Genomic DNA, 14,467 nt, shown 5'->3' with positions numbered 1-14,467 from the left:
TTCTGACATTATGCTGCAGTTTAGTTTGCCGATCATGGTCTTAGGGCTGTAACGGTTTCTCTGTGTCTTGGTGTGTGTGTGTGTGTGTGTGTGTGTGTGTGTGTGTGTGTGTGTGTGTGTGTGTGTGTGTGTGTGTGTGTCTGTGTGCGTCCACACGCACACATGTCAGAGTCCTGTGGTGACCTGCGTGACCTCTGAGTTGAGGTCATCGTTGGCAACACTGCCACTGCAGCCAGAGTCCACTGAGGACCCCTCCACGGCTAGTCATACCTACAGTGACAGAGACAGAGAGACAGAGATTTACTGCATAGAAAATACTCATGGGCTCATTCTAATAAAGTTTCTTGGGGGGTTTTGATTGCTGGTGTGTCTCTGCAGTGCAGTAACAGACAGTCACTAGAGCGAGACACTAGTTACTTGTGTTGTACTGCACTGTGACTCAAAGCTTTCTCAAACAAAATTAATTAAGTGAAGTGAAGTAAAGTAAAGATTTTCTTCAGTGCTTCAGTTAGAAAGTGGCTCAAGCACCTGTAGATGTTGGGATGTAAATGTTGGTCACACCATTATGTCACACAGTAACACGCTGAGTGCTACTGTGGGTTGTTGCCGCCACAATTGATGAGACTGTATTGTATTAAAGCTTCTGCACTTTATTAAACGCACGCACGCGCACGCACGCACGCACTCACGCACGCACTCACGCACGCACGCACGCACGCACGCACGCACGCACGCACGCACGCACGCACGCACGCACGCACGCACGCGCACACACACACACACACACACACACACACACACACACACACACACACACACACACACACAATGCTACAATGCTGCTTGCTACTGTATATGTTTAAATGAATTCCTTTATAACTTTGCACCGTTGAGCCAGCTCTCTCCAGAGGTGGCCATAAGGACCCGTTTCAAGAGCTAATGTGGGCCCCCCCACATTAACATTCAACCAAGCTAGCAGCCCCACGAGACTAAGAAAGCTCCCATTATTTGATTCATGTGGGGTCGAATTCGCAAGGTTTCATTCTGCAAGATGGCTCCATAACTGGCAATTAACCTTTTCATGTCTCCATAATTCACAGGGAACACCAGACCAGACCTGCTGATCTACTGATTCTGGTCTCTCTAATTATGATATTAGCATAGCCTAGTGAGTAGTGTTGTTTTTCTTCAGGAGTGTGAAGGGCAGGTAGAACTTGGTTGCATAGTTCCGTTTTTTAGGCTGCAGAGAGGGCTCAATGGGTCTTGAGCACAGAGAAGCTGATTTAAAAAAAAGAAGAGCATATTGTTTGGTTCATAGTGCATGCTGAACTGAAAGCCTCATAGTGAACAGTTCAAAATGAATATGTGTATCGTTACACCTGTTCATTACAGACACTGTGCTGTGATGTGTTACGGTTTCAGCTACGCACATTTTATTTTCAGTTATGTGTATGTCTGTAGACACATACTGGTATGCCAATGCATGTGGAGGAGAAATAGAGAGTGAGAGAGCAAAGGAGAGAGAGGGGGAATGAGATAAATTACGTACAGAGACTGAGGGCGGATTCAGACTACCAGATGTTGTGATTAGTGTGAACGCTGCGTACCATTGCCCGGGAACGGATCACCGTACCGGACCCGGGAACGCCTAGGGAGGTAGTCTGGGGTTCGATTGATGCGTACTCGGGTACGGAACACTGCAATGTGAAGGCCATCCGTACAAAAAGAAGGAAGTGGACTGCTAATCATATATCATTCATATATGTTTATAATGACAATGACACATACATTATTTTACCTGGGTTATTCATACCTTCTGATAGTTCTACTTGAATGTTGACAAGAAATAATAATCCAGCTAGTGTTTGAGTAGCGCGAGCTGTGAAAAAACATAAACAAAAAACATGTGTAGCAAGCGCTGCCGCTACAGGATAAAGATACCAAGGATTAGTCTGTGACGTCACTGATAAGTGTCTTGGCCAATGTGAATGCTGGCCAGTGGGGAGAGGGCAATTGTACTCTTGAACGGTTCAAATCAATCGGACCCAGTCTGAATCCGCCTGAGAGAGAAGGGACAAGAGATCATGAATCTTACCTGTTGGTTAGTCCTGTCACCTGTGTGAGTGCTATTATGTTCCAGCTGTGGAATGTTGCGCCCTTGCCCTCCGCGAGATGAGTTCTGCAGCTCCACAACCGAGGGGGTGGGCGTGCAGAACTCACGGAAACAACGCTTGAAGTTCTCGTCCAGGAAGGCGTAGAGGACAGGGTTCAGACTACTGTGGAGGACAACAACAAAAAATAATCAACATTTTAACGACCTAAATCCTGTTGCCCGGGGTCCCCCAGGTGTCTATACTTGGTCCCCTCGTTTTTTCCCTATACACCAAATCTCTTGGCCGCAAATAGCAGATCTACAAGCTCACAATGTGTCACAACACGATGCATTATATAATGGTCATTATGACATGTCCCCAGTATAGGGATGCTAGGGTTCATTATGGTTAACAGGATTCTATTCTCCTCAGATATTGCCAATTCATTTCCCAAACACACATTTTTATCTCTAAAGGCTGAAAGCCAAGGCCAGATATTATTATTATCAACGCTGTGTGTTTGGCTGAGTTTGTGTCCGTCCACAGCAAATTTTGCAAACTACTACGCCGATTAGATCATATTTCATGGGCCCGCTGCCTGCAGGCCAACGAATTCCCAAATATTTTTTCACACCAGCCACCGACAGCTATATTATATTTTTTAATTCATGATCTCAGACTCACCGGCTATGGCTATGAGATACACGTCTGCCAGGCTGAGGGTGCAAATATTCTTTCGAGTGCAAACTGGCCATCCGGCATATAGGATCTACTACTAGTGAAAGAGCATGCATGGCGCGACACCACAGTTTTACAATTCATCAGAAAGACAGAGAGAGAGTGAGAGAGAAACAGAAAGAGTGAGAGCGCAAAATGGTCCTACGTTCAAATTCGCTCTTCTCTGCAGACTGCAATAGTCAGCACATATAAAATATAATATTAAAACTGTCACATTAGCTCTTGTGAAGGGGCCCCAGATGTTTAATATCGGCACTGCTCCCTAATGGAGGGTTTTCTAACAATCACTATAATAGAGGGTCTTCTTCAAATACCATGCACCATCATGGTATACATATACATGTATATTGTAAAGAACAGAAGAAAAACAGAAGCATAATAGCGTTAAGATTAGACCCAGTTCCATTTGCTGTGGCCACAGGCGAGAGGTCAGAGAGAAGGCAGAGATGATGTGAGAAAAAAAAATCAATTTACGAGATGAAGTTCCTTGCTTGTATTAGCTTTCTGTCTCTCTCTCTCTCTCTCTCTCTATCTTTTATTCATAAACACGATCAAGGGTTTATGACACTGAGTGAGATATAAAATGCACTCGTTTGGAATTTATTACTACATGGTCCTAGTTCCAGACCTCTGCTGTCAGCCACTTCCATCCTAGACTTATCGTGCTCATTAACGCTATTAACGGTATTTATTTACTAAGATCTGAAGCATAGTGAAGACCGCAGGGCTGATCACAGCATACAAAGTACATTTACTTGAGTACTGTACTTAAGTACACTGTTAGAGTATCTGTAGTTTACTTGAGTATTTGTATTTTTGGATACGTATTACTTTCACACCACTACATTTCAAAGACACATATTATACTTTTGACTCCACTACATTTCTAGGCAGGTGAGACAGTACATTATTAATTAACCACTTTCCCAAGGAGCTTATTAGGGAAAAGGGGGCGTGTTCATTTTGGGCATCACTTCCTGTTCAATTCATTTGAGGGATCGAATCAGTCAATAATTATCTGGGAACACAACCTGACAGAAATCAGAAATGGGTCATATTAGTCTGCCTACTAGTCCATGAGCCAGACAAGATTTCATTATCGAAAGAGTGGGCAGAACCATACCTATATTAAATTGTTCATAGGGTCAATACGAGTAAATAAATATATGATAACCTTTCCACAGGAGCAGCTTTTTCATGGTTATAACACATTTTGTTATTTTCCCCATACGTACATGACAGGTGAAAAAATGACAACATTTAAAAAAGAGTTATCATAATGACACTTCCTGAGTTGATTACTTACATGAAGACAATGATTTATCGTTTTACAAGTTTTCTGAAATTGTATATTTAAATATGCAAATTAGGCATTAGGAAAATGTGCCCCAATTTGCCTAACTTTCCAGAATCAACATTGGAACATTGGACAAAGCCAGAGTCAACATTCTTATTTCATTTTGTTAAGATGTTGGAGTCAAAGGTTTTTAACAAGGGAATATTCAATATCTGGCTCAATTTTGTGGCTCTGGCTCATGGACTAAATGTCTAATTTGCATAATTAAATATACAATTTCAGAAAACTTGTAATACGATAGATTATTGTCTTCATGTAAGTAATCAACTCAGGAAGTTTCATTATGATAACTCTTTTTTAAATTTTGTCATTTTTTCACCTGTCATACGTATGGGGAAAATAACAAAATGTGTGATAACCATGAAAAAGCTACTCCTGTGGAGAGGTTATCATATATTTATTTACTCGTATTGACCCTATGAACAATTTAATATAGGTTTGGTTTTGCCCACTCTTTCGATAATCATTGCTCAATTTTGGGGCTCTGGCTCATGGACTATACTTAACCTACAAGATCTTCCTCCACACAGCTAATTCAAATCACTTAACAAGCACCATGTAAATAATCCCCATGCAGAGATTCAGGTGTCACACAGCCAGTGTTGCCATGGCTTGTTTTTCTGTAAAGTCATTTGTCAATATTGGTTGCTGCTTATTTGGGCTTGCTTCCTAATGTTGTTTAAACCGGTGGTTCCCACATCTGTTCATGTCAAGGACCTCCAGATTAATATGTAATTGTCCACGGACCTTTCACTTTATTCTCAATATTTCACTTTATTCTCAATATTTTTTTAAAATAACAGATCTACAACCTCACAACGTGTCGCTGTGAGCTTGCAGATGTGCTGTTTTCAAATAGCCGATGTAAAGTGGTAAAACACAGCCTAGTCGCTTCTTTTGGGCTTGTTTACATAGACCAGTGGCCGCTTGTTTCTCTTGCAAAATCTGGCAACACTGGTCACAGCAGCAACGCGTATTATTTAATGGTAACTAGATTCTACCAGAGCCGTAACGAGAGTTATGACACTAGCGTTGACTCCTATTGTAAGAACGGAATGCGGAAGTGCTCTGTCTATCTCAATGAGATAGTTCCAATGTTTGGAACTATAGCCCCATAGCAGCCCGCTTTGCGGCGAGATCAAAGCGTGACATTACTCTCTCTTCGACACTCTGGATTCTACCAAGCCCTGCCTGCCTTGCAATTGGCTGAATACAAAAACGAGGAAAAAAGGACTGTCACATTCTAATACAGCCCAGAACCCTACATTTATATCTGGTCTGGTGGCGTGCGGCGTGAATCACTGAACACTAGACTGCGGACCCCAACCAACCGTCATTGAGTCCCACCGCCGGAATTCTTTTTCCGACAACCACGACCAATTTGTTTTGGACGATAAAGTAACGTTTTGAACCGTGACGGAGGCGCGCCACCTCAAGTGAACTTGAGCCGCAAGAGGCACTGCCAAGTGAGCTAAAGCGAGTGCGTCGCCGCGCCGAATGTTGCAAATGCATTAATGTTAAAAAATAAATTGTACTTTGTAATTTGTACTTTGTACTAGACTATCTATACTTCGACTCAAGTGCTGGAGTTGAATAATTTGTCTGCCACTGCAATCAGCATGGAATTAGCAACTACTGTAATATATAAAAGGCTGCAATCGGCACAGATAATCTCCCTCTGATTACATTGTGTGAGTGTAACACATAAAAGTATATCTAGCTAACTATAACGACAGGAAACTGTCTGTGCGTCTCTCCATTGGCTTTGCGGATTGATTGAAACACTTACTCATGTATAAAGATCAGTCTCCCAAGTTGGTGCGTCATCGATGACTGGCCTCCGAGTACTCTGACAACAGGTACTATACTAGTATCAGTCTGCCTGTTTTTGGCCCAAATTGGGCAAAAACTAAAAACGTCGATACAGTATATAATATTACATTACAACTGTAATGTGATAAGAGCTCAAATCATTGTCATCACACGCACGCACGCACGCAGGCACGCACACACACACACACACACACACACACACACACACACACACACACACATACACACACACACACACACACACACACACACACACTGAACACTAGTCACAATTTGACTGTGTACAGATGAAGGTTAATTACCAGTAAGACTCCCTAATCGGGAGATAAGCGACCGTAGGTCACATGTATACAGAAGAGGGCTGTAACGGCGATTGGTTCCTAGTTGTGTGGGCAATGTATAGTTTTGTTTGGTGGTCTAAGAAATGTGGTGGCAGGCATGTTGATGACATGAGTGTACACATACTGTGTAGTGTGTAGCAATTTGCGTGTTTTTAGGGGCAAAACTGTAGGAGTAGTGGGCAAAAATGTGTTGTGAAAAGCGGCCTGAAGGTGGCGCTAGAAGAGGGCCATGTGAGAAATTAGGGGTGGGGTGTCCGCGTTGCCTTGGCGGACGAATAGGTACCGGCCGCGGCTCTCCCGGACGCTCCTAGCCCGAGTTACGGCATTTTATGTGAGCTGCAGTGGCAGGGGGTCCTCCACTGGGGGCGCCACCACTTTTGCATCCGTTCTGGAGCACCAGGAGTGGGTGGTCCCCGGGAATGCCCCGTGAGCAGCCCCGTTGGGGTGGTCATTTGGTAATTTGTCCACATGTGCTCATTTTTTACACTTGGGGGTCCCCGAGGCAGCTGGGGGTCCCTGGAGGTCCGGGGGTCCTTGGAGGGTGTAGTTTGGCAGGTAAGGAGTGTGTGTGCAAAATCTGGCATGGATCGGGGCAACGGGTGCGGAGATATGAGCAGGGCAAAAGTGTGACGGGACGTGTGTGACGGAGGCAAAAGTGTGACGGGACGTGTGTGACGGAGGGACGGGGTGACGGACGGACACCTGGAGCAGGTTTCTATAGTAAATGCGACCTACGGTCGCAATCATTATCATTTGGTTTCTGTACAAGCTCCCCTGGACCAACCTGTTGGTGTATCCCAGGGCAATGCAGAAGTGCCAGGTGATGGTCTGCAGCTGCGAGCTGGGGATGTTGACCAGGGCCTTGATGATGACGAAAATGTGGATGGGTGTCCAGCAGACGATGAAGACAGCCACCACCACCAGCACCATGCGGGTGATGCGACGCAGGTTCCTGTCCTTCTCCTGCAATGCCAGAGGTGTGATGAAAGTGTGTGTGTGTGTGTGTGTGTGTGTGTGTGTGTGTGTGTGTGTGTGTGTGTGTGTGTGTGTGTGTGTGTGTGTGTGTGTGTGTGTGTGTGTGGGTGTGTGTGTGTGTGGGTGTGTGTGTGTGTGTGCATGAGCGTGCATGTACGTGTGTGCGTGTGTGTGGGGTTAATAGTTATTGAATTGAATTGAAATAGATTAATTGTATTCAAATAATAAAATAAAATTGATTCAAATTAAAAAGGCTGAGAATCAGCCTTTTTTATTTGCATTGTATTCTATGCAGAGGAAATATTTATACGTCCACCTTGTTCACAATTCAGATGTAGGTGCGATAGACAGTGACAACTGAAGCACCCACTAGTTTGACCCTCAAGGCTGTTGGTAATGAGCAGGCCGCTTTGAACAAAAATCCCACACACTGCTCTTGCTCAGCATGCATCAGCTTTTATTCAAATTGTCAACTTGAATAAAAAGATAATGCTGCTGAGCAAGATCAGTGTGCGGGATTTTTGTTCATGAAATACTTTATGAAAAACTTTGTTCATGATTGCTTCATTTGTATTGTATTGAATTGTCCCCTAAGAGCATGTATCTCCTGTAACAGTAGGTCTTGTTTTGTCAGTTTTTTCCTTTGCGATTCATTACAACATTAGAGTCTAACATTCAAAGCGGCCTGCTCATTACCAACAGCCTTGAGGGTAAAAATAGTGGGTGCCTCGACAATCCACCTTCTTTCATGAAGAATAGAAAATAGAAATTCAGTACATCCTCTCGCTCAATAGAATTTTCCCTAATAGCTTTCATTTGCAATTAGAGTACAGTGCATGCTTGTGGGTTTTTTCCCCTTCCATTGTGAGATAAGAAATCGATAATTTAATCAATCCTGGGGTCCTGCAGCTTGAGCTAGATAGGGTGTTCTGTATGAACCTGAAAAGGCATCTGGACAAATCCCCCCCCCCTTCCCCACGCACGCACGCACGCACGCACGCACGCACACGCACACACACACACACACACACACACACACACACACACACACACACACACACACACACAGTATGGTTGATTGTTAAAATAAACATGCTCAGAAAATGCTACACAGCCCACCCAACTGACCACTTAATACGTCAGCCTATCAGTGGTCAGATGGGTCCAGACACAGACACTTTAGAGATGTTCAAGTGGGCCCTAATCTAGAAAAGGTTGAGAACCACTCCATTAAATGACACTCCAGCGTCCTACCTTGGAGCCAGACAGCATGCGCACACTCTTCAGGCGCAGGATCATGAGTCCATAGCACACAGTGATGATGAGGACTGGCACGATGAAGGCAAAGATAAACACACAGATCTTCAGGAGGGTCTCCCAGTACCAGGAAGGATGGGGGAAAATCAGTGTGCAGTCAATACTAGAGGCTGTGTGAGAGAGAACACACACACACACACACACACACACACACACACACACACACACACACACGCACACACGCACACACGCACACACGCACACACGCACACACACACACACACACACACACACAAGCACGCGCACGCAGTGAATCTCAAGGTGGACCCCCAGGGGCCCTTGCGGGGGTTTCAACAGTTTTAAACCCTATTTTATTTTTCTACAAGCTCACAACACGTCTTGACAAACCTGACAAATCTTCTCTTATAGGATTCCCTGGTACAAAATCTGTTCAAATGGGGATCCTTGACATAAAAATGTTTGATAACCACTGCTCTTTAGGCACAAACAAATGCCTCAATGTCTGTCCCTAAAGCTTGAGAAAATAGCTTGCTAGTTTTTATCACCTTCCTTTATCAAGCTTCAACCTCCATTCCAACTGTCAGCACCTCCTTCCTATTTCAAGCAGCGTCAAGATGCTTCTCTGCCTGAAACCTCTATCTACTCTGGTCTTAGACAAAACATATATATATATATATATATATATATATATATATATATATATATATAGCATTTTCCCCCCGTGGTTGCAACTTCATAATTTGATAGTTAATTACTTTTTTGTTAGTATAATTTGATGATTTTAACTAGAAAAGTTTGGCCCTGTCCTACCTGAAAGTACCTCCATACCCCACCCCACCCACTACACCACAACAATTGCCCACCCCCCACCCCCATACCGCCTTAACCTCCCCATCCCACCCCAAACCTCACCACATGCCCCATACTGCCACATAACCTCATCAGATTTTGAAAATGTTTGCCTATAATGACATGCCCAAAATAGGGACGCCGGGTTGAAAGTGGTGGGTTTGTGGGTTTTATAAATATTTAACCAATGGAACCAATATTAACGAGAGCCTGTGAATAAATAATAATAATAAATATATTGGATCCATTGGAGTAAGTTATTTTTTCCATTTCCTGAAAAATGACGGTTTTGGACAAACAAGGTTTCTGCCCAACAGCGATGATTTGTGCAGTTTACTGTCAAATGCACTGAACCCAGCTCACCTGAACACGGTACCCCAAATCCTACCCCCAGCCAATCGAGGCATCAACACAACAGTAGCCGTGAGCCACTTATATTATCACACGATTGCGTACTCAGAGTGCAGGAATCACACCTCAGTAATTTCATTGCCAGTTTTTGCCTCCATAATAACTGCAATTATGGAGATCGGCCTGTCAGAGAGGGCTATGTCCGTGCAATTATGTTCTTGGCCATGCTAACCTGCACATTAGTCATCCAGGCAGGCATAGGGCTGTGTAAAGAAATTGCTCTCACAGACAATTAATTACACAGCAAAACTTAAACAACTCTCTGAAACGTTCACAGCAGTCTTATGCAAGTTGCCAGAGCGCATGATGACCATAAAAAGCTTTGCTAACCTCTGACCTTTAAGGAAGAAGTACGCTGTAAAATCATCTGCGTTAACTTAACTCCTAGAGTGTACAAATGGAACCTACATTCCATTTGGTTCCATTCGTACACTCAGCTAAAATAACACTAAGGGCCCTATCTTGAGTGCCTTACCCCCTATCCCTGAACTTTTTTGGCATATTTTAATATTTTGAAATTTTATTTTTAAATAGTTCAAATAGCCGATCTACAAGCTCACAACGTATCGATGTAGATCAGCTATTTGAACAATTAAAAATGTTTTTCAAAATAGTAAAAATGCTTAAAAAGTTTAGGCATAAGGGTTTTACTGTGTAAAGCGTCATTCCCACCGAGCATGATAACTATAAAGATAACTATAACTATATCGTTTCACCATTGTATTTTTTTTATAGTCGGTGTGAACACTGCCATCCACTTGACTTTCTAAAACTATACGTTTATAGTCATAGTTATAGTGCTCAGTGTGAATGGCCCTTAAGAACAGTGAATAGGTCCATACTCCATACCAATGACTTCAGGTTATCAACCATATAAGGCGTTCCCAATGCAGCTACGCCCAAATATGGAGTGTGTTGTCTAACCTCAATGTGTCCTCAGGCGCAAAACAATCAGTCAGCTCCATATGGGCACAAAAGGGGGCATGCCCATATATGGGGATATACTGATGACATCAGGGATCTCCATATACAGTATGGGCCTATCAGTCGGATCCGCAGTGCGACGTAGGTGTGAGGGTCGCAAACCTCTAGTTTAACACATTGCCTGCCAATATGCGTCCTTTCAAATCCAACACTTCACCGCCAAAGATGCATATATGCATCCATTTAATAAAATTAAGTTATCCCTCAAGTTACTAGAACATGTTTACTGTTATTGTGATTGGGTGAATAGATATAACTATTAATTCATGTCCAGACAATAATTATGTCCAGACAAATCTTTGGACATCAAAACATTACAGGCATCAGCTTGCAACCTCTCATAAAAAAACACAATTACACTTACAGCAAATACGTATGGATGCGTGGCATGGCAAACAGTGAGAAGCAAAATGAATGTGTGTAGTATTTATTTATTTTTTGGTTGAGGAATGATCTAAAAATATATAGAAAATAACACCTTTGTAAGATTTATAGTGTTTATGTTTTTTCGTTTAATGACAAAGCGAGACTGTTTTATACCTTAGTTTAGGTCCAATGTGCAAGTGCCTGATAAGATAAAGATAATTATTTGTAATATTGTACTCGACAAGGGTTTATTTTTGTGCTGATGCAGATAAACAGTTCATGTATTATGCTGGGAAAGTATACTCATAATGCATAGTTCTGCAGATAATCATCTCTCTGAACAGATGTTCACGCCTGATAGTGTACCTTCATTATCAGGAGTGAACAGATGTTCGCTCTTGATACTGAAGGTACACTATCTTTACGTGTATTTATTGCTCTGTATTTTGTGAGCGAGATGGAAGTCCTGCTTCTCTTCCTTGGAATCAATAGATAGTTTCTTGTTTTAGAGTAGGTGTGTTTCTTATTTCTTACTACATCCATTACTTTTCCATTTCCACCACAGACAGGAAGAGCAGAGCCTGATTTAGAGTTAGTTGCGTCTAAATCTAATGTCATTTTGCCACGAGACTATGACCTAACCTGACTTATGCCAGGGCAATGTTTTACCTTGAGAAAAAAAGAAAAAGAAAGGAGGAATATTTGGACCTGGTCTTGGCTTGACAGAAGAGTGGCAACCTTTTCGGTAAAGGTTGCCATTTCTGTTAAACAAAACAATGACCTTCCCATTATTTTTAACATGTTCGTAGCTGTCAGCTTCGCTGACACTGCCAGAACGTACAATCCCGTGCATTGGCTCAGACAGGGTGACCCTGTCACACTCAATGTCCCAAGACACTCATTAGAAATGTTTCCCCACGATCTGGAAATGTCATCTGGGATGCCGCTAAGGTGGCTGATATTGTATAGGTCCACAAAAGAGGCAGCAAATTTTGTCCCCTGAGCTCTCCTCTGTATACAATTTGCGGGTATTTTATAGAATTTGGAAATATTACAAAGTAATTCACAGTATGTACAGTATTTTATGATGACCAGATTATGTATTAATTCATGTTAATGTTGAAATGTTCCTGTCTTTTGCTCTTTGCAGTATATTTCTGGTGCTGGTGCGATGTGTGTGAACAGTACCATTCTCACCCGGGTGGTAGTTTTTAGAGGTGGCGGCCATGAACATGACGGGCAGGCCGATGGCGGAGGAGAGGATCCAATTGCAAACGTTGACTATCTTGGCGTTGCGCGGCGTCCGGAAGTCCAGCGCCTTGACAGGGTGGCAGACGGCCACGTAGCGGTCCACGCTCATGGTGGTGAGCGTGAAGATGGAGGTGAACATGTTGTAGTAGTCGATGGACAGCACCACCTTGCACAGTGCGTCGCCGAACGGCCACGTGCCCATAAGGTAGTTGACGCTCTGGAAGGGCAGCGTGCTGGTGGCCAGTGCGTCGGCCAGCGCCAGGTTGAAGATGTAAATGTTGGTCGCCGTCTTCATCTTGGTGTACCTGGGAGGGATAGGATAGAAAGAGATGGAAAGATGGAGGGAAAGAAAGGGAGAGCGAGAGGGCGAGGGACAAAAAGAGGGAGAGAGGGAAAGGTTTGTTCAACTATTCTCAAAATTAATCAAAAACACCAAATGCTACTATATCATATATATGGCTGAAGATAGTATCTCACTTGACTTGGAAAGCACAGTAAAATCCCCAGTGTTTAACTTAACTCTGAGACGTACAAATAGAACCAAAGCTACATTATCACTCAGGATTTTAAAGTGCAGGCAGGGCAGAGAGGATAACTAGTGGCGTGTTTGTGAACACAGAGGAAGGTGATTGGAATACTGTACATAGCTAGTAAAAATTACCTTTATCTTAAGCTTGTCATTTTGCTACTCAGAAAAAGAGATTTAACTGGAAAACACTTGAAGGGCGCTGCTTGACTTGGCCCCGGTCACCAAGGAATAGATCTTAAAAGATTGTTCCTCTAGTGTCTCCCTCTCAGCTTTGCTAATATAACAAACTATATAAGGGACTGCATGTAAATTTCCATTTAACCATTAAACCCTGGCACCCTGGCACCACTTTGTCCCTTTTTTCTGTAACCTCTGGCTTTTCATGATATTGTATGTGAGAGGGTTTTGCACAGTTAGAGAGCCCAGAATTAGAGAATGAATGGTCCTTCAAATATATTAGATACTACATAAACAATTGTAAAATGAGTGAGGTTGTGGCTATGAACTAATAGTATACTACCAAAGAAGCTTTACATTAGTTTTGCGAGTCAATTTAATATTTCTTCCCATTCAAGTCGGCCCATCAATCTGTTAACATTCCTCATAGATTCACTCTATCACCCTCCCACTGCAAGTTGAAGGTGGAATCAAAATGTAAACAACTCCTCATGCATCAAAGGTAATTCTATTGACTGATATTCTGCCTCCATGGAGATTTGCTACAGACCATGGCAGCCATCACGTACTGCTTTCTAGATGTCCCCTTGGTAAGGTAAGTCCTGTAATAACGTGCATACACAAGGTGGCGGAAATCCATTACAACCCCTATAACATCGCTAACTCTCCTAAGCGCCTTTGTATGATTAAAACCCAACCGCCATTGTAACACTAATGCGATTCACTTATTTGTGTTTGTTTGTATGTTTATTTTTACTCTCTCCTCCATAAGCCCAAATCCTTAGTTAATTAAATTCTGATTAACTTCAACATTGAGAGCTTAGTATGTTTGCTGTCTCTGGGTTTATTTGCTCAGGGACTGACAGGACGCCATTAACGAAAGAGAACAGAGCAGTACTGTACCTTGTGGTGGTTTACCTAATTGACAATGACACTGTCATTAACATGGGCTTGCGATGGTGGCAGTTTCTCATGTGAGGACTTGTTTCCCATTATGTGAAGGCTTAACTAACGACCCACTCCTGCTCTGTGTGTTTGGTGCTCTTGGGGTGGGGGGGGGGGGACTATGGATGGCATATTCCCGTGGAACCAATTGAACCATTATTTTTTTTGCGCTTGAGGTTTTGTCATGATGATCGATCTTTTCTGTAATAATAGATGTGTCATGTGGCACTGCTAGCCTTTCTGAGTGGAGTGTCACTTTGGGTGATGGTGGTGCGTTTCAGCTAATATGGCAGAAGATTGCTGCTATATAAGATGGACAACGACAACACCTGTCATTAGA

The 14,467-nt window shown here is 42.9% G+C and overlaps 1 protein-coding gene across 1 annotated transcript; it reads right to left on the bottom strand.

The window, feature by feature from the left end:
• Positions 1-204: 204 nt before the first annotated feature.
• Positions 205-12,781, bottom strand: oprm1 (opioid receptor, mu 1). Its single transcript, XM_084076875.1, has 5 exons — positions 12,423-12,781; positions 8,592-8,764; positions 7,147-7,325; positions 2,096-2,276; positions 205-270 (listed from the first exon to the last, which is right to left on the bottom strand). Exons 1-5 carry the CDS (start codon positions 12,769-12,771, stop codon positions 265-267), a joined length of 888 nt encoding a protein of 295 aa, XP_083933001.1. The 5' UTR covers positions 12,772-12,781; the 3' UTR covers positions 205-264.
• Positions 12,782-14,467: the final 1,686 nt, after the last annotated feature.

Source organism: Gymnoscopelus microlampas, assembly GCF_963454915.1.
Source record: "Gymnoscopelus microlampas genome assembly, chromosome: 13".
Taxonomy (NCBI): domain Eukaryota; kingdom Metazoa; phylum Chordata; class Actinopteri; order Myctophiformes; family Myctophidae; genus Gymnoscopelus; species Gymnoscopelus microlampas.
The sequence above is the reverse complement of the archived record's forward strand: the minus strand, read 5'-3'. Positions and strand labels throughout refer to the sequence as shown.